Source organism: Phymastichus coffea, unplaced genomic scaffold, assembly GCF_024137745.1.
Source record: "Phymastichus coffea isolate CEN01 unplaced genomic scaffold, Cenicafe_Pcof_1.1 PCOF00062, whole genome shotgun sequence".
In the NCBI taxonomy this organism is placed as follows: Eukaryota; Metazoa; Arthropoda; class Insecta; order Hymenoptera; family Eulophidae; genus Phymastichus; species Phymastichus coffea.
This window is the reverse complement of record NW_026706873.1, coordinates 986,416-1,004,706: the sequence shown is the minus strand read 5'-3', so window position 1 is coordinate 1,004,706 and position 18,291 is coordinate 986,416. Positions and strand designations below refer to the sequence as shown.

The 18,291-nt window shown below is 38.3% G+C and overlaps 1 protein-coding gene across 14 annotated transcripts in view; it reads left to right on the top strand.

Annotated features, from left to right (window-relative positions):
- LOC131666969 (potassium/sodium hyperpolarization-activated cyclic nucleotide-gated channel 3-like) overlaps nt 1-18,247 on the top strand; it is a 112,674-nt gene extending 94,427 nt beyond the window's left edge. For 8 of the 14 annotated variants that reach the window (XM_058940101.1, XM_058940106.1, XM_058940097.1 and 5 more), the window contains 8 exons: nt 1,419-1,526; nt 6,243-6,392; nt 6,469-6,687; nt 7,007-7,153; nt 7,224-7,341; nt 7,728-8,016; nt 9,779-9,914; nt 10,983-18,247. In XM_058940101.1, coding sequence (XP_058796084.1) covers nt 1,419-1,526; nt 6,243-6,392; nt 6,469-6,687; nt 7,007-7,153; nt 7,224-7,341; nt 7,728-8,016; nt 9,779-9,914; nt 10,983-11,129 — 1,314 coding nt within the window. In that variant the 3' untranslated portion in view covers nt 11,130-18,247. The remainder of the gene's footprint in view (nt 1-1,418; nt 1,527-6,242; nt 6,393-6,468; nt 6,688-7,006; nt 7,154-7,223; nt 7,342-7,727; nt 8,017-9,778; nt 9,915-10,982) is intronic. The other 6 variants (XM_058940107.1, XM_058940099.1, XM_058940109.1 and 3 more) reach the window with 4 other exon arrangements.
- The last annotated feature ends 44 nt before the right edge of the window (nt 18,248-18,291 follow it).

The window sequence follows — 18,291 nt, the reverse complement described above, 5'->3', positions numbered from 1 at the left end:
GCTAGTTCTCTTTTCTTTCTCTCTTACAAATAATCGTTATTTATTTGCTACATATTGATTTGTACGTTGAGTGACGGGATGAGAGTACAAAGCGCTGCTACTTTAACAAATCTAGAATTTCCACATCTGCCTATGCCGCAGAGAGGCTTTGTTCGAAATGCGATGGCAATGCATCAATTCCACCAATAGTGTATTTAGAGAAAGGTAATCCGCATTTGCCAAGCAATTAGATATCCAAGTAGTGTAGTTACTTAACAGCCTAACGCTTCTGGCTCGCCCTCGAGATCTATAATTAACGACCATTGTCAGCGATATGGTAAAGAAGACGATATACTATTGCCGCGACAGATCGTCGTGAATGCGCGCGCGTGTGGCTATGCTTTCCATATATAATTGAGCGTGTGTATGTGTCGAATTGACTCATTGCCCTCGCATCATGTATCTTAACAAGAATCCTCGACTTCAAAACAGCCTATATACTTTATTACACATTTCTTTCGAGCTTTATATTTTACTGGGATGAGACAAACCAGCGTAACAGTGATTATACATGCCGCTTGTGCGACTGAATAAATGGAGTGCGCTTTCAAAATTGATTGGCTTTATTTTTTATATATATACATATATCAACATGGTGATTGTTTTGCCTATGTGCGAGTACAGAATTGTCAATGACAATCTTTAGTTTTCTTTATTCTTTTCGTTTTGCTTTTGTTGTCGTACTATATATGACTGGTCAACTTGTACGACTCACTTTATACACACTTGTCGAGATATATATTTACTTTTTTTTCATTCAGTTAAACTATCACGTGAACGACGAATTATCTATATTTATATATATATATATATATATATATTTGTGATACTGTTGTTTACATTGATTATTACTATATAGAACATTTATATTCTGCACTTGTGCTCGTCATGTGATATGCAGAATCAATCGATACAATTACTTCTCTTTTTTATTTAATTGTTTTTTCTTCGACAATAATACGAACCGACTTTTAGTATGCAAAACAAGTCAGTGAAAGGACGAATTTGAACAACAATTACTAAATAAAAATGCTTTCGATAAAAACGACCATAGCTTAAACAACAAAGCGAAGGGCCTACCTTATAAAACTCTGCATCTTTGCCTCTCGATGCCCTCTCTCTTTAACAAAACTTTGCTATATTAAACAATCAAAGTCTAACTTTTCTTTTCTCTACTAATTTTATTAATTCTCTTTTATTATTTTCTTTTCAACGATTTCTTTTCTTTTCTAACAAAAAAAGAAAAAAAAAAAAAAAACATGAAAAAAATAATGATTTAAAAAGGTGAATGAAGAACAAACAAAAAAATTTTCTCTGTAACCTTGTTTTTCCTCTTCTTTACTATGTCTTGCTATGTCCCGGCTTTCTTTTGTTTCTAGATATTGCAGAACCTACAAAAAAAACGCACTGAGCGGAGGGGGCGCCTAAGCTCTGACAATATGAATAAAAAGAAGTCTGGTTTCAGCAAAAGCGACCTTATTTTTAAGGTAACCCGCCCTTAAACGAACGCGCTCAGAAACGATAACCAAAAGAAAAGCTCGCTCACTCTCTCATATACCCACGCACTCCCAGCGACGCTTTCCATGACCTCGAAACGGAAAGTAAAGCATATTGTAAATAAAGCTAGCGACTTTTAAATCACCGCGGAGGATCTCTTTCTCCCTGTTAATTGGTTCGGAACGCAGGCTTTGTCGCGTAGGATTCGAAACAAGCACAAATAGCTTGGAACATCCGCCGAGACTTGCAATCGACGTTTCGGAGAACGCAAAGTCCTTAATCGGCAATGATCTATGTGATACGGAGACAGAGAGCCTCTGTTACGATTGGAAGTTGCTAGATTCTGTCGCAATTGCTGTGTCGTGTGAGCGCAGTGGAGGGAGGAGGAGCTGCACGCTGATTGGCTCGTTGGTTATTATTACATCTTTTGTTTTTCTACATTACAAACATTTGCTTTTCAATCTTTTTGCGCCGCATATTGTTACATTACATATTTCTTTTAGATTACTTTGTAATCACAGTATATAGGCTACGCTTATAAACGTATTTCATATATACAGAACAGTGTTATTGGCACCCGTATATAGCGATGGGAAGAGTTTATCATAGCTTGGGATTCACGCGAGTGTCATTAAAGGTTTGTCTACATGTGTACGTTTGTGACTTCTTTTTAGTACAGCCAAAAATTAACCCATTTACAACACCATCTGAAATGAAATATATCATTCAAACAGCGCGCTTTTTTCCGAATCTCGACTGCTCGAAATCGCTCCTATCGAAGAAATATTTTTTATACAACTAACCACCATATAGTCTGTAACTTATGAAGATGTTTTCTTCACGTGTGAAGCTTCACTTCAAGATGACGCAATGCTCTAATTGACAGACAGGCCATCTGAAGATACGATGCGCACAGAAGAAGTTCGCTCAAGAACCGGAGATTTCGAGACATTTTGTAATATCATTTAAAATTCCAACTAAAACTAACTCTTAAAAAACATTAATTTTAAACCAAAATAATGTACTCTACTACTGACTCTAACTCTATGATTCAACTTTATATGTTAAACCTTTCTACACTTACTTTCTTGACTTGCAACTTTCTATCTTTTAATGCATATAATCTGAATCTCTTGCTATCTACAATTTTATCGGACTTGTTCTTTTTTTTTAATGTGAGGGTTGAGTACAATGTAGACACACTCGTTCGTAAACAGACACACAAATGAATTTTTCAAACGATTTTTGACATTTTTTGTACATGTAACATTTTTGAATAGTGCATATAGTCTGCATAAAGTTGAAATTAACCAAGTACGCTCGGATAATACAAGATTTCAAAAGGCATATAGAGTAAACGATAGGTTACGGGCCTAGTTGCCGATAATCGCTAGACGGGCTGCCGGCGTAATGCTCCTTTTTGAATTTATGACAGCCTGTATAACGCACGTGATTGGGCGTCCCTTCTCTGTCGCTTTTGTGAACCGCGCGCTTTACCGATCTATACTCTTGCACAATACCGTTTCATTTTTTTTTTGTTTTTTTACAAAGTCAACCTCACACCAAACTTTTGCATACGATCGCAATGCCTTTGCCACTTCCTCGTAACTGTTTTTATTATTGTTCCCTTTCTTTTCGTCCGTGTAATATCGATTTGCGCCGCGTAAGCGGCTCTTCGGCAGAATATTACTTTTTCGTTTCCCCGTCTCTCTGTGTGCGTTTTTATTTTCCACTCTGTACGTGTGTGTTATACGTTGTTATTTTTTTTAATTCAACACCCCCGCGAGCAGAAACAGCATAGAGCAGTTGTACAACGGGAGAGGAAGGGAAAAGGCCTACCACCGCTTATAAACAATAGATCCAGCCCCAGATTACGGATATATTTCTGTATATATACTCACAGGCACACATCTATGATTGCTTTTGCGTGTGGAATGCTGAAAATTATCATAGCTAAATTAGACCTACCGTAGCTGTTGTTGATGCTGTTGTTGTTATTGTTGTTGTTTTTTTGGAACTTAGCAGCAGTAATTCGTTGGGCTTTGTATACGATGCGCTTTCTGTTCTGCCGAAGCGCTTGGCCTTGTGTGTGCGAGCTTACACCGCTTTGAAAAAAAACTAAGACACAATATAGAACACAGCGTTCGACAAAACCGAACAGCTTCTTTTTCCTTTTTTTTTTTTAGCTTGATAACCGCTTATTTGTCGTTGCTGCTATTATTGCTGTGAAAACACAAGATTGTTGCCGTTGTTTTTTCTGTTGATTTTTTTGGTGTATTATCACATGTTCACGTGTTATCTTGAGAGAAAGGAGAGAAAGAGCGCGCGAGTGTGTTGCCTATTTACGACATTCGACGATACTATGTTACTTTTGTTTATTATTTCTTTTACTTGTTTGTTGTTATATTTCTTTGCTTTTTTATACTTTTGTTGTTGTTATTGTCGTTGTTGTTGCTGTTGTTCTTGACATCGCGCATATATATCTATAAACATAACATATGCTCATATTTTATATCTTTGTTGTCTGCAGTATATTTAAACACCTATCGGCAACGCGTTTCCACACGATGCGAAGGCGTGGAAGGGTCACATTTAGAAAATTGTCATCCCCATTATAAAGCTGAAGTTTTGTTACCCGACCGCCTACACATACGTGCATCCAGAGTTCCTCGGGGTGTAAAAGAGCGTACGAGCAAAGCTTTGTACGTGCGCGTGACCCAAAAACAACGAAAAAAGAATGACACGCACTGGTCAAGTGCCCTTTTTATAACGTAGTCTTCCTTGATATATATATATATACATATATATTAGGACTGCAATGATGTTCATCAATATTTCGCCCATTTCCTTTTGCTTTTCCAACCGCGAGTTTCTCTCAGCGCGGTTGTTTATTGCAGAGGCGACGTAGCTGCTTCAGCCCCGAGAGCTTGAATTGGATTTAGCCGGCGAGCTTTTGAATTATTAACAGCAGATTTTCTATTGACACGCGCGCTCGCGTATGTGTGCTGGATTGTCGCATTCTGCCGCTGGAGGGAGGTTAATGCAGTCAATTGCTAATACTCGCCGATTCAGCACGATAATGTTGTGTTATAGCTGTTCGATTTGTAATACATTCAGGTTCAATCTGTGTCACTTTCGGGTTAATCTAATTTACGACGCGGCCATTACTCTCTTTTCAAATTCGACGTGTGCGCGCCCGGCTTTAAATATTCAATCTCGCCACCCTGGCCCGCCCCCACGAATGCCCCGCGCCGCTCTATTCAGCTAGAAAATTTTGCTGCCGTTGAACGTTCTTAGTACCTTCGTGGCCAAAGCCGATTCGAAACCTTGAAAGTCGCTCGCTTACTTTTCCTTTTTTTTTCTACTTTTCCTCGTCACTTACCCCCCCCCCCCCCCCCCCCCAAAAAAAACATCAAAGAAAAAAAGCTCCCAAGGCGGCTTAAGCACGTACGTCGCTCAAAAAAAGAATACATGCTCGTCGGATAACTTGACTATCTCACTGGCACGTTTCTCTCTTGCGACTATATGTATATTTCTTTATTTGTTGGTCAAGGTATTTTACAATGTCTTCCTTCCAAATCTATGAATTTTAGTGACATTTATCATGAAGCACCAAAAGTTCTCAGATCTCTTTTGGCTCATTGTATTTCTGGACTGCAAAAGTGATGTTTTCGTTTTTTCCTTTCTTTTGCCGAGTTATTTTATACTTTTTTGTTATCACTATTACTATGTTTTTGTGAGAATGGAGATTTATACAGACGATCTGAGAATGACGATTTATTTGCAAATGGCATATACTATAATTTCAGCATTGTAGCTTACATAACCCATTTAATTTAGTTATATTTTACGCTTTTCCTTATGTTACCTTAGTTATTTCGACAGATGTACATATTTGTTGCGTTACATACTTTTCTTTGTTTGTGTTTCTAGTCGTCGTGCGTAATTTTTTAATGTAGCATGCTTTTTTTTGAAACGGCGACGATTTAGATGAGAGCATCGGTGACAGTGACGAAAATCATTTATTTTTCTTTTGTTTTTACTTTAGAAAAAAAAATGCTCTCGATAAAGACGCAACGCCTCATTAACTGGCTAGCCACATAACTGATTATGTTGTTACTTGCTGATTTTTTTCTGTTGGCAGACGTTGTTTACTTCTTTATTTGCTAATTACTGTTTTTTTTCTTTTTGGAGTTTAATCTGATGGAGTGTGTGAGAAAGGCAATAACAAAAAAAAGAGAGCGTAGTTGAGAGGTGCATTATAAACGAGTCTATTACTTTTTAATTTTATTCTTCTTATGTTTGGACTTTTACATGTTACGAAGCACAATGCGCTTGTTAGCTGTACACTGCGCAAAGACGCTTTAAGGTTACCTTCTGAATGACTGTGGAAAATGAATGAGAGGCTGACTGGTGACGGGTTGATAAAAAAAAAAAAAAAAAAAAAAAAATTAATAAGTCGCACGTCGAGAGGGATGGAATTACTGTCTTTTTCTTTACATTGATTACAAATTTCGTTACTGTCTCCCCTGACGTTGTAATTTATTTTGTTGTTGTTGGTTAATCTCCATTGGTTTTCTTGTTACTATACAACGTGGAAAGAGATGCGAAGGAAAGTATGGGGGTGGAAAGTGAAAGATTGCGTGGGGGTGAGCACAAGAAAGGCTGCTCGACGGGACTAAAACTGTGGGCCTGGTTGTTGGCAGTTCCTGAATATGGCGTCGGTGTTTATGCGGATTTTTAACCTGATCTGCATGATGCTCCTCATCGGTCATTGGAGCGGTTGCCTGCAATTCCTCGTGCCGATGCTCCAAGGCTTCCCGAGCAACTCTTGGGTGGCCATCAACGAGCTGCAGGTGAGTATCGAGATCTGGAGCTTCCTCGCGGAGCGGCGCAGGCAAAGTTAATGTCATCTCGCCGGTCTGATTGCAGGACTCCTTCTGGCTGGAGCAATACTCGTGGGCACTTTTCAAGGCCATGTCGCACATGCTGTGCATAGGTTACGGGCGATTTCCGCCGCAATCGCTGACTGACATGTGGCTGACGATGCTCAGTATGATCAGCGGGGCAACGTGTTACGCTCTGTTCCTCGGTCACGCGACCAATCTCATCCAGTCGCTCGACTCCTCCAGAAGACAATATCGCGAGAAGGCAAGGCTTCACCTCTCCTCCCTTTCGTTGCTGTGTTTGTGCGCTCTGATTCCGATTCGATACGTGACTGGAATTTACATTTAACGCGATGATCGATATAACCCATTGTCATAGCAAATGTAACGAGATACTTTCTCGTTTGTTTGTCGCTTTGTATTATTGCGCGCCATCGTTTTCTGAAACGGGCGCGTCGCTCGAGCAACTGTCCATTTCGCAATTGAGAAATACGATTATCGGTGAACAACTGGCGAGTAGCTCTCGCTTCGCGCGTCGCACGCAGTAGGCGCCGGATTCACCAAGGGCCTTTGTTCCAAATCAGGTGAAACAAGTCGAGGAGTACATGGCCTACCGTAAGCTACCGAGGGAGATGCGCCAGAGGATAACCGAGTACTTCGAACACCGCTACCAGGGAAAGTTCTTCGACGAGGAGCTCATTCTTGGCGAGCTGTCCGAGAAATTGCGAGAGGTAAGTCGCGTTTCGTCGATCGGTCGTTTGCCAAGCAAGCGCTCCTCCTCACTTTCCATCTTCCTTTCAGGATGTCATCAATTACAACTGCAGATCACTGGTCGCGTCCGTGCCGTTCTTTGCCAACGCGGACTCGAACTTTGTCTCGGACGTCGTTACGAAGCTCAGATACGAAGTCTTCCAGCCAGGTACAATTATCTTCACTCGTTATTTACTTGTTTCTCTTCTGACGGCTGCGCCGTCGACAAGTTAACGATAAAGATTTCAAAAAGTTCAGTCATTTCGGGACGATTTCGCGTCCGAAAATTCACGTCGCCAACTAATTAAACTGTGGACGCCGCAGCTCGGGGCTCGGTAATGAATTTTTTTTGTCGATCCTCGCCGCGCAGCTCTCGCCTAAACTTTCGGAAGATTAGCCGTGCGTAGTACATCGCGAGAGCTAAATTCCTTGGTCCGCGAGCCAGACGCGCTACGAAAGTTTAAAAGACCATATCCGCGAAAGTTTCGCGTCGCAGCCCCAGCCACGCCCCCCTCGAAACTCGCAAATGAGCTATAAGATTGGTTCGCATCGCAGGTGACATAATCATAAAGGAGGGCACGATCGGCTCCAAGATGTACTTCATCCAGGAGGGCATCGTCGACATCGTGATGGCGAACGGAGAGGTGGCGACCTCGCTGTCGGACGGCTCGTACTTTGGCGAGATTTGCCTGCTGACGAACGCGAGGCGAGTCGCGTCGGTGCGCGCCGAAACCTACTGCAATCTGTTCAGCCTGTCCGTGGACCACTTCAACGCTGTGCTCGATCAGTACCCGCTGATGCGCCGTACCATGGAGAGCGTTGCCGCCGAGAGGTATAAGCTTTGGTTAGGTTTGTTCTATCGAGTTGGTGTGCTATACCATAGATGTCGATCGCTACCCTGTTTTCCCGAACACCCCTCTCTTACCATCTACAGTTCTCGCCCCACATTCAAGCCAAAAATTTTCTCTCTCTTTTCTGTCTTTCTCACTCTTTTATATATGTGTGATACTCTGTTTATGATGTTTTTTGGCCAATCGACCGGATTTCCTTTTCTTTCTATCTTGTTTTGTCTCTCAATTCAGTGTGGATCACCCACTTGTCCGAATCGACAAGATCAGCCATACGCCTCTTTTTACTACGTCTCTCCGTCGCGCCCACCATCTGATTCCTTTTTGTTGATTTCTTTCATTCAAATTTGGACTAAATTTTCGCGCCGCGGAGCTTGCGGATGTTTTACCTCGCGAGTACGTTCTGCTGTACCGACTGCGTTACTGCAGGTTTCTACCTCATTCGCTCGATTGATTTCCTCTTTCACTCTCGAGCTTCTGGACGGATCAATAAGTGTCTTGTCCTGACCTCTTGCACGTTTTTTCACGTTTCCACGTTGTCGCGTCTTTTATCATCTGAAAATATTTAAAAAATGAGCTTTGAATATAAGCTTTCCTTCTTTTTTCGTAATTACGTCAATCGATAGCTTAAGATTGGATTGCCGTAACAAACAATCATTTCGAGTGAAGGTAGAAGCCGTTGTTCAGTACAGAACAGAATGAGCTTTTTAACAATCGAAACGATATATACGTTCAATAAACCAATTGGCAAAATTAAAATTCAAGTAAAAAAATTTTCCAAATTCCAACTACAAAAGGGTAGAAATGCAAATATGCAAAGATCGGCAAGTTTGCAGAAAGGTTGGCGCTGCACTCATCCACGAAGTAAACGGGTGGTGAATCACTTTGATAAACATGCTGTTTGATGAATGAGAAGAGCTTTTTTTCGAATCGAAGAAGGAAAGCGTGTGCGTGCTTTAAACACATGTCGCCGCAAACAATCCACCCTTTTAACTTCTTGCTAAAAATTTGCTAATTCGCTATAAAAAAAAACAGTGTTGTTGCTATTTCGCTAAACAATCTTGTGTGTGTTGCTATCTATCAATTAACACGGCAACCTTTTCATGCAAACATAAATCACCCTCGATTCAGAACATCTACGTTTTAATTTGTCGACAAACAAACTCCGTCATTAATCGAAACCTTTCGCAGTCGCGCGCTCACCTGATATCTCTCACCACTTTTGTTACGGTACCGATATTTGGCATTTGAATTTGCAAGTTCGAAGACGCATTAAATAATATACGCAATCGTTGATTTCATACTCTAGGCAAATGATTCTTGAGATACAAGTTCATCTTGGGTTATTGACGAATGTGTGATGGTTTTTCTTTTTTGTTTTTGTAATGGCAAATGACATTAATTTGAGCACGAGAAGCTAATAATTACAATTGTATGTTGGCGCACAATTATGGAGAAGGTTGCAAAATTAAACTGTAAGCAAAAGCAAATCTATAACGAGCAAAATAACCAAAACATAAGTGTCTGGAGGAGGCAACACGCACTTTATACACCTTAACAAATGTATGATATTTAATGCACTATCGAACGCCCCTAAAGAAACAGTAAAAGATGCTCAGAACCCGCGGCGAAGATCGTAAGAAGTTGGGTGAGGCTGCTGCAGCTGTCGAAGGTTTCTCACGGTCAGAGCGTGATTAATCGATGGTTACGTCCCGTGCGACATTCCCTACGCTTAATCGAGCTCTTGCTACGTTACAGGCTGAACAAAATCGGCAAGAATCCGAATCTGGTTGCCCATCGCGAGGAGGACCTTGGCAGCGAGTCCAAGACCATTAACGCAGTGGTGAACGCTTTAGCTGAGCAGGCGACCCATGCGAGCGCCAGCGAGGAATCGGTAAATATGTGCCGTCGATGTTGCCCGTAAAAAATGACGATGTCGCCGCAAGATGCTGCTTACTCGAGACGCCGATTGTTCTTTTCATTTCTGTCTCGTCTTCGTTCTTTCATGTTTTGTTTTCGTTTTGCGTCGTTGGAACTGATGTTGCCGTACGTTATTGATTTGGCGATTAATTTGTTATTCGTATAAGACAATTTATTTTGTGCTCCGAAACGTATAAGCATTTACTTATGCGGTTTAGTCATTATTTCGACTAAAATACACTTTACACTAGCAATTCTAGATGATAAATTAAAGCATTAATTTTCTTTTTTACCGAATAGAAAAGGAATTATTCTGTTGGACATAATTCGCTGTAGTCGATTATCGATTCTTTTTGTGATTCCCAGCTCCAATGAGTTTTACCGTTTCTTTTGTAGATAATGAGTTATCCTTTAATGGCAATTCGACAATAAAAAGATTTTGTTTGCCGGATTAATAGTGTTCAGACAAATGTATTTTTTTTGTTCCTGAAACTGAGCCAAATAAATTCTGAGCCTTTGGAAATCCCCTTTGAAAAATTGCACTGTACCAGTCGGCCAGGAGGTTGGCCTATTTTTCTGACCGGCTCGCTTTTGTGCATGCTGAAAAAGAGAGCGTGACTGACTAAAAAATGCACTGGTTGCGGGCATGGAAAGGGCGGTTTCACTGTCAGCTTTTTGCCATTGTTAATTTTGTATATCCCTTTTTTAATCCAAGTTCTGTTATTGGCTACACGGCGGCAAATGATGACGATTGACAAAAGCATCGACTTTACTAATTCTCAAACAATAGTGGTGATTTAATTGCACAACAAATAATTTGCAAAAACCGGTGAATTACTTTCTTTTTTACTTTGATACCGATTTAACGTACGTATTTTTTTTTTCTTATTTGTTTCTTGCAATCGAATTATATACCAATCCCGAAGTAATTTGAAATCATTCGAGGCTGACTTTTCTTCCGAAAGTTACTTCAGGATTGCAACGCTCTTTCCGAAAAACCAAAGAAGACATTTGTAATATTGCGTTTTTGTCCATTGGTCAGGTCCACAGCATGGAATTGAGGTCGCTGCCAGCGGGACTGCTGCCGCGGCCGAAGTCGGAAAGCAACTTCGCGAGCCAGGAGCTGAAAAGCGAAAACCGTAGGATATTCCACAAGAGCGACACCTTCCACAAGGACTCGTATCAATGACGACACTCCTGCTAGCCCGTGGAGCGGTACTAAAGTGCTTTCACGGGACTCGACCACGTGCGTTCAAATCCCCCCTCCCCCTCCTCCTCCAAGCGGAATCACAGAGATGCTAGATGGAAATCTTTTGGTGCTGTGAACTATAAATACGCGCGTATATTTTTTTTCGTTCGTCATGGCGCAAGAAATTTAGCTCTCCCAGGACGTATTACAATTGACAGAAGCTGAAAAACACATGAATAACTTAACCGACGTGGGAGTTCCGTGCGAGCGTTCTTTCCTCTCCCGAAACGCGAACGGAAGAGGAACGAACACATCTTTAGTACTGCTGAAGCCTATCAAGCTCTTCGTTTGATTGTTGAAACGAACAAACAAGCAAACAAACAAACCTTTGTAAAAAGTAATATCGCCAAAAGAGAGATAGAGAGAGAGGGGCAGGGAGGGGAAGGAGGGGAGGGTGGGAGAGAGAAAACGTAAAAAGAAGTGCGTGAGATTCGGTTGAAAGTGCACGATGCGAAAATAGAGACGAAAGACTCTTTGACTTTTTTTGTTGGATTGCAGAGCATTGTGAGAGAGAGCTTATCGGAGCGTGTATACCTGATAATGAAAAGTTCGAAAAGGTGGTGTTACGTTGTCTGTTATTAGGATATATATATATATATATATATATATATATATATATATATATATATACAGATAAATATAATGTAAAACTCTTAGCAGATGAAAGGTTAACAAAAAGATAATTAAAATATAACTGACGCACGATTTTCTATTAAAAAAAAGATAAAACAAAACAAGCGATATAATAATAATATAAAAGCAAGTTGACAAAGCTACGGATAAGACAAGGCAGTTGTAGTTTTTATTTCCAAGGAACAAAACTTTATTCTTGAGTAGCAAAAAAGCGTAACGATACAGACTTCTGTACAATAAAAGGAAAGGGCGTTTCCATAGGCTAACACAAATAAAAACCTACCGTGTGGGGGAGGAAGTGACGTATGCTTGCAATTGATATTTGTATACGTGGATTTTTAACGTCTTCGATTGGAATTGTGCATTTTTATGCGGCAAGTTTGGCCCTTCTGCTTTTCTCCACTTTACATTCCGTTGTTTAGGAAATTTGTTTTGCGGTAACGTCGAATACTTCAACGTACGAATGTCAATTGTAAACATTAAATTGTAGAACAAAAACTTGAAGTCTGAAAGACTGTTAAGATTTGAGGAAAAAGCAGGTATTATACACGCGATGTCAGAGAGATGTCAAATCTTGAAAGAAAGGAAAGAAAAAAGTGAGAGCCCAAAGTGAACTGTTGTTATCTTGTTGAGTGCTCTTTGGGCTCGTGAGAAAGTCGCTGAGAGCACGGTGAGCGAAGTCTTTATATACCTACATTACGAACGAATGCGATGTACTGTAAAATACGAGGGAAAACAAATTTAAACAGAACAAAAAAACTATTAGACGATGCGATTACTACTATAAATACTATAAATATGATGAATTTATTGTTACTATTATAATTGCAATGATTAATAGAACATTAACTGCATTATTAGACGAATTATAAATATATTCATACAATATTATATTCTCAGCAAAAATAATATTTATAGTCGGTGAAGACTAAGTTATTCCTGGTTGAAAGTTTGCGTCAAATTTATCGAACGAGCCGTTGACAAAAACATAATTGTTTATTTTTGACGAGAGATACACGTGTAAAACAAAGTGATTGACATTGACGTAGCAATAATATCAAAAAGGAGAAACCGAAGTGACGGTTTTCGTTCAACTTTTCTTTCGCTGACGTGTTCTAATAGGTAGATAAATTAGACAAAGTATTATTTCTGTGAACGAATACTTTTCACGTACTGTTTTTTTTCACGGCTAGAAGTTTTTGTAACATTAGTTCGCGTATTGAGTTTCTTATGCAAGACATTTTATTTTAGGATAACAAAGGAAAGGGGGAAAGAGCGTAAGAGTGCTTTCTTCATTTCTGGCATGCAGTGCATTCATACCTAATAAGAATACAATATAACTTGCATATAATGTAAATACGTCTTATACGAGATAAAAAAAAGAAACACTTAAGAATTCGCACGCGTAATGAGAAGAAAAATGAACACTTATACATATGTAAACATACTTACGAGTATCAGAGTAAGCAAATTAACAATGTCTATTTTTTTGTTCGTCTTCGTAGAGCAAAAATGATAGGTCTTATTGCCTTTATTTATCGTATCCCTGAATTTGCCTTAAAACATTTGAAAACACTTCGAGAAAAAGAAAATAAACGTACGTTACGTATTGCATAAAACAATTAAATGAGTAATAAAAACAATCTACTATTCTACTAATATTTTAACTGAAATCATTTCGAAAACGGATATATCGATCGCGCAATAAAAATGAACTCTATAGTTTCTAAAAAAACTTGTACGATGAAAATAGGAGATTACTGCTACAGTATATAGTCAACAATTACTAATTTTAAGAAATATTCTGCAGTCTTATTTATCGAAAGCGACGATTTTGCGCAATTTTAAATGCTACAATTAACAAAAAAAAGGAGGATGGAATAACTTTGTAGGCCAAGTATCATCTATAGTGATTTAGACATAAATGAAACAAACAAAACTCCCAAGTATTAACTGAGTGCAAATGCCGAGCGTGTAAATTTTGGCTGCGAGGGATTGGTGAAAGAGACAAAAATATCTTTTTCTATAATGCAAGCGCGAACGTGATACATAACAAGCTCGAAAACTGGAAATGTCTAAAATAAATAAATAAATAAATAAATAAATAAATAAACCTTGCATATCAGAAAATTATTCGAAAATTATTATCAAGCATGATTAGCGTTCGTTCGCTATTTAGAATCGAAAATAAATGCACTTTTCTGTAACTATCACCGTATAAATTCAAACTGAATTTTATCTTCACTCCCGATGATAATTCCATTTCCAGTTTTCTAAACTTATTGCAAAGTATAAAAACTTCATGCATGGCTGATTATCCTGCTGTACGGCTGCGTTTCAAACAGTAAAACCATGTTTATGATTATATTCGTGCAATTGCTGAACGGAGCTTTTCTCATAGTGAAATTTTCACACTTCAGTTTTCAGTCGGCAGCAGCATCTTAACAGCAAAATAAAAAGAAATCAATTATAAATCCAAAATACTTCCGCATCAGTGAAAACGTCATCTGAAATAGTAATACAAAACTAATAAAACGAGACTAATCGATTGCAATAACCTCATCACTGCGACTTGAAAATTGAAGTCTGAAAAAGCAAGTACAATACGACATACGTACTATTCCGTTTCTCGCGTTCATATATAGTGAGAGCGAATGAGAAAGAGTGTGAGTCCAGTTGTAGTACGCCTTAAAAGAGAAAAAGGATAAAAAAGTGAACAAATAAAACGATCACCCTAGTGTCAATTTTCTACGAGACGATTGTAGTATATTGTACGTGTGATGCCGGGATTTTGCAGCAAAATACAAAACAAAAAACTAAAGAAAAACAAAAGCGCACACGTATGATGAATCCCACATATGGCTTTTATAGCAACGACGGTGTAAGCGCGTGAATATGCATTTAAATAGGCACTGTGGGGCTATAGAACAATTTAGATAGATCGTTTTATCATTCGTAGTTGGTATATCCTCGCCATCGTTCTCTTCGTTGATTTCGTCGTAGCGGAAAATCTAAAAAAAGCAGAAAAAAAAGAAAAAAAAAAAGAAAAAAAAAGAAAATGAAAGTCATTTAAAAAACAAGCGAGGTGCGAGTTTTAGATTATATGTAAATAACGACCATTTGTAAAATTATCTCGCTGATACTGTTTGCTTCGTCGGTAATCCTATGGGAAGAAATTGAATGTTGAATCAAGTTCCTAGATTGATTGAATTTAGACGATTTATTTTTATGCGACAATTATATTCTATCGATCGAATCTACTATCTGTTACTGCGAATTTACGCAAATTGAATTTAGCCTTCCACTGATCCTGAATTAGCATAACTATTGCGAATCGCGCTCCCCGAAATACAATTCCGTTGCATTTCTCATTACCGGACATGTCGCGCGTCGAAAAAAAAAATAATTGCACGTTTATTTGTAGTCTCTCCAATACTCACTCCATTCTCAATAAGAAATTAACAATAGAATTCATAATCACGCGCCTACACTGCGAAAGTGTTCGGCAAGCGGCTGTTGATACAATTAACGACAAAGAGATGGATATATAAATATCAATTATTCGCTATATATTTAATACTTTGTTAATCGAGCTGGCGTAAGTTCACTTGTTCTATGGAATTTATTTTTCTAGCGAGCGAGAGAAAGTTTGCGTGAGATGTGCGAGAATGCCTATATTCTGTGTATAAATCTATTGACATCGAAGTGCGGCGCGAGCGTCTTCGTTTGTATAGTGCGACGAGAGAGAAAAAGCAGCCTATGTAAAAAAACGCGTAACGAAGAGACGACGATAATAAGATTATTCGTATAAATTGACTTCTCAGTTTTCTTGATACTCGCTGTTCGGCGTAACACTTCGCTGTCGTTGTTTTCATTCAATGAAAATGTGTATTTTTCATTTATGTTGGAAGGACAAATATATAAACGAGTTGATATTTTTATAAAAGTATTGCGTAACGTAGGATGATGATTATTTTACTGCAACCGTTAAAAATCCATGTTTTGAATATTATGTAGAAATCAAGAAAAGTGGGATGTCATTTTTCACGGGCAGGTGTAAGGCAAAAACTACTATGATAATGTATTTTCTGTCTTTACTATCACAAAAAACTATATGAAAGAGAATTTAGTTTATATATATTCAAAGCGTTACATTTTCTTTATTCGGAAGAAAAAAAACACAGATATGTTGATGAAAAAAGGGAATAAGAAGATAAACAAGTTTCAAGCATATGTCCTGAAACCAGCAATTTTAAATATACTTGCCATAATGAATGCCTTAGCGAACATAATGTATTGTACACATAAAGTATGAAAAAAAAATTGAAAAGTATATATAGGGTTACGTATTAAAAAAAAAACTTTCATGAAACCGCAGAAGCAAACGTTGACATGAATGAGCGGTGAAAAAAAACGAACGTATGTCTGTACGTTTTCTTGTAAATATTAGACAACAAATAAAAAAAGAAATCTGAGTCAAGAATACACTAGTGAACTACATATTGAATATACCAGTTTTCAGTTACGTATATTTGATATGTAAACACGTAGACAACATGAGACGCAAAAATAAAACAAGAATTATAACAAAATAATAAAAAAATAAATAATAAGCACACTATACAGATGAGTTGAACTTTTTAGAGTGAGTCATGTGAGAGAAGTTTCTCAGTGAGAATTCACCTCTGTTCTTTTTCTAAGCAAATGGATATATAATGTAATTAAATAGTAAAAAAAGTATAAATCCGAGTTCTTTTCACCGAAAAAAAATCGACGCTGCCGACAGTGTAAAACCACTCGCTTTATCGACTTTTTCGTAGTCGGCTTTTCTCTTTTTCTATATAAATAAAAAAGTGGGCAAAATAAGTGACAAAAAAAGATGACGTAAATAATACCAAGAGGAAATAAAAACTTCGTTAAACTCGTTCGAATGCGTTAGTTAGACAAAAAAAAAAGAAAATGAAAAATGATGAAAAGTATATATATTACGAGAGAGCGCGAACAAGCGTAGAAGTATACAAAAAAATCACAGAAACACTTACGATTTATCAAGTAGCGTGCGATTTCGCTCGATCACGCGTATTATATAAATAATTATACATAAAGGAAAAACAGAACGAGACACAAGGGCAAAGAGCGCGTTGGAAAAACGGTCGAGATGTCACGAAGCGATGTTTTCGAATTAACCCTAAATAAGAACTTCGAGCAAAGGCGTCGTTTTGTAATCTTCTAAATTTTAAAACAAACCTAAGTCAACAAAAGGCAGAACGAACGAACATTTGCAGAAAAGTGAACGTTCTCCAAAGTTTGCGAGCAAATAATGACAAACAGACCGATGATGAGGAAGCGAGCGAGTACTGTATCCATTTACCGCGTTCCGCTGTTCTTATAGAAAGCTTTCGGTTTTATCAGTGAGACCAGAGAAAAAAAAGAATAAGCTTTGGTCGTTTGTGGTGCTGAATTGTTTTTGCCGCGGCCGCGCGTTCACGGTGTAATCCAAGCTTAGCCGATAAAGCTTCGTTATCCGCGACGTCAGAATTCATCGCGGGATTACTCGTTTGAAATACCGAAGCTCGTTGGAAAAATTAAAGAAACGAAGAGAAGGGTCGTTGGCCGCGCATTAGATTGAAGTAGCCTTAGAGCTGAAATGAGATCGATCTTTTGTCTCTGCTCTTTTTAAGCTGCGAGTCCGAGGCTTTTACGCGTCCGGGATTAATTAAAAAGAATGGTTTTCGACAACGAGGGAATTCTCTCTCTCTCTCTCTCTCTCTCTCTCTCTTACTTTCTACCTCTCTCTTTCTCTCTCCTCGCTCTTTTCCAACCCCATACGACGACAAGAGTGGACTTTTTAATTAAAAAATTTTTCCAAGCGCAGCGCATGTGTCTCTGATTTTTCCACGTAGAACTTGATTTCTCATCGTTATTAAAACTTGCGCGAAAACAACAAGCGACAGCTTTCAAAATTGGCTTAAATCCTGAAATTCACCCATCCAGTAAAACGCTTCTTTTATTTCTTCCATTCCTTGTATTGTTTTTTTTATAATAAAAGCGTATTCACGAATAATTTGAAATGAAAATTTTTCAAAATTTATCTTTGGTAGACGACGATATTCTGCGCACAAACATTATTCAGCTTACCAGTGTCAACGAAATTTAATATGAAGCTTTTGAGCTTTTTAATGAAAGCTTGCATTATTTGATGATAATAGTATGGCAAAAAAATAACATAAAATAAAAAAAATTGTTACGTATGGTTGGACTTATCTGTACAGACAGCGGAGTGCAGTAAATTGCAGATAATGATATTTTTTATCAAAAGTGCTCAGCGAGGTCCATACTGACTCAGTCACTTACTCATCATTCACTCACTCAGAACATCTACTATGAATATGTGCTTTATATAGTTTAACAAAATAAAAAATTGAAAAAAAATTTGCCTATTATTGTACACTTCTTTTTATACCTTGAT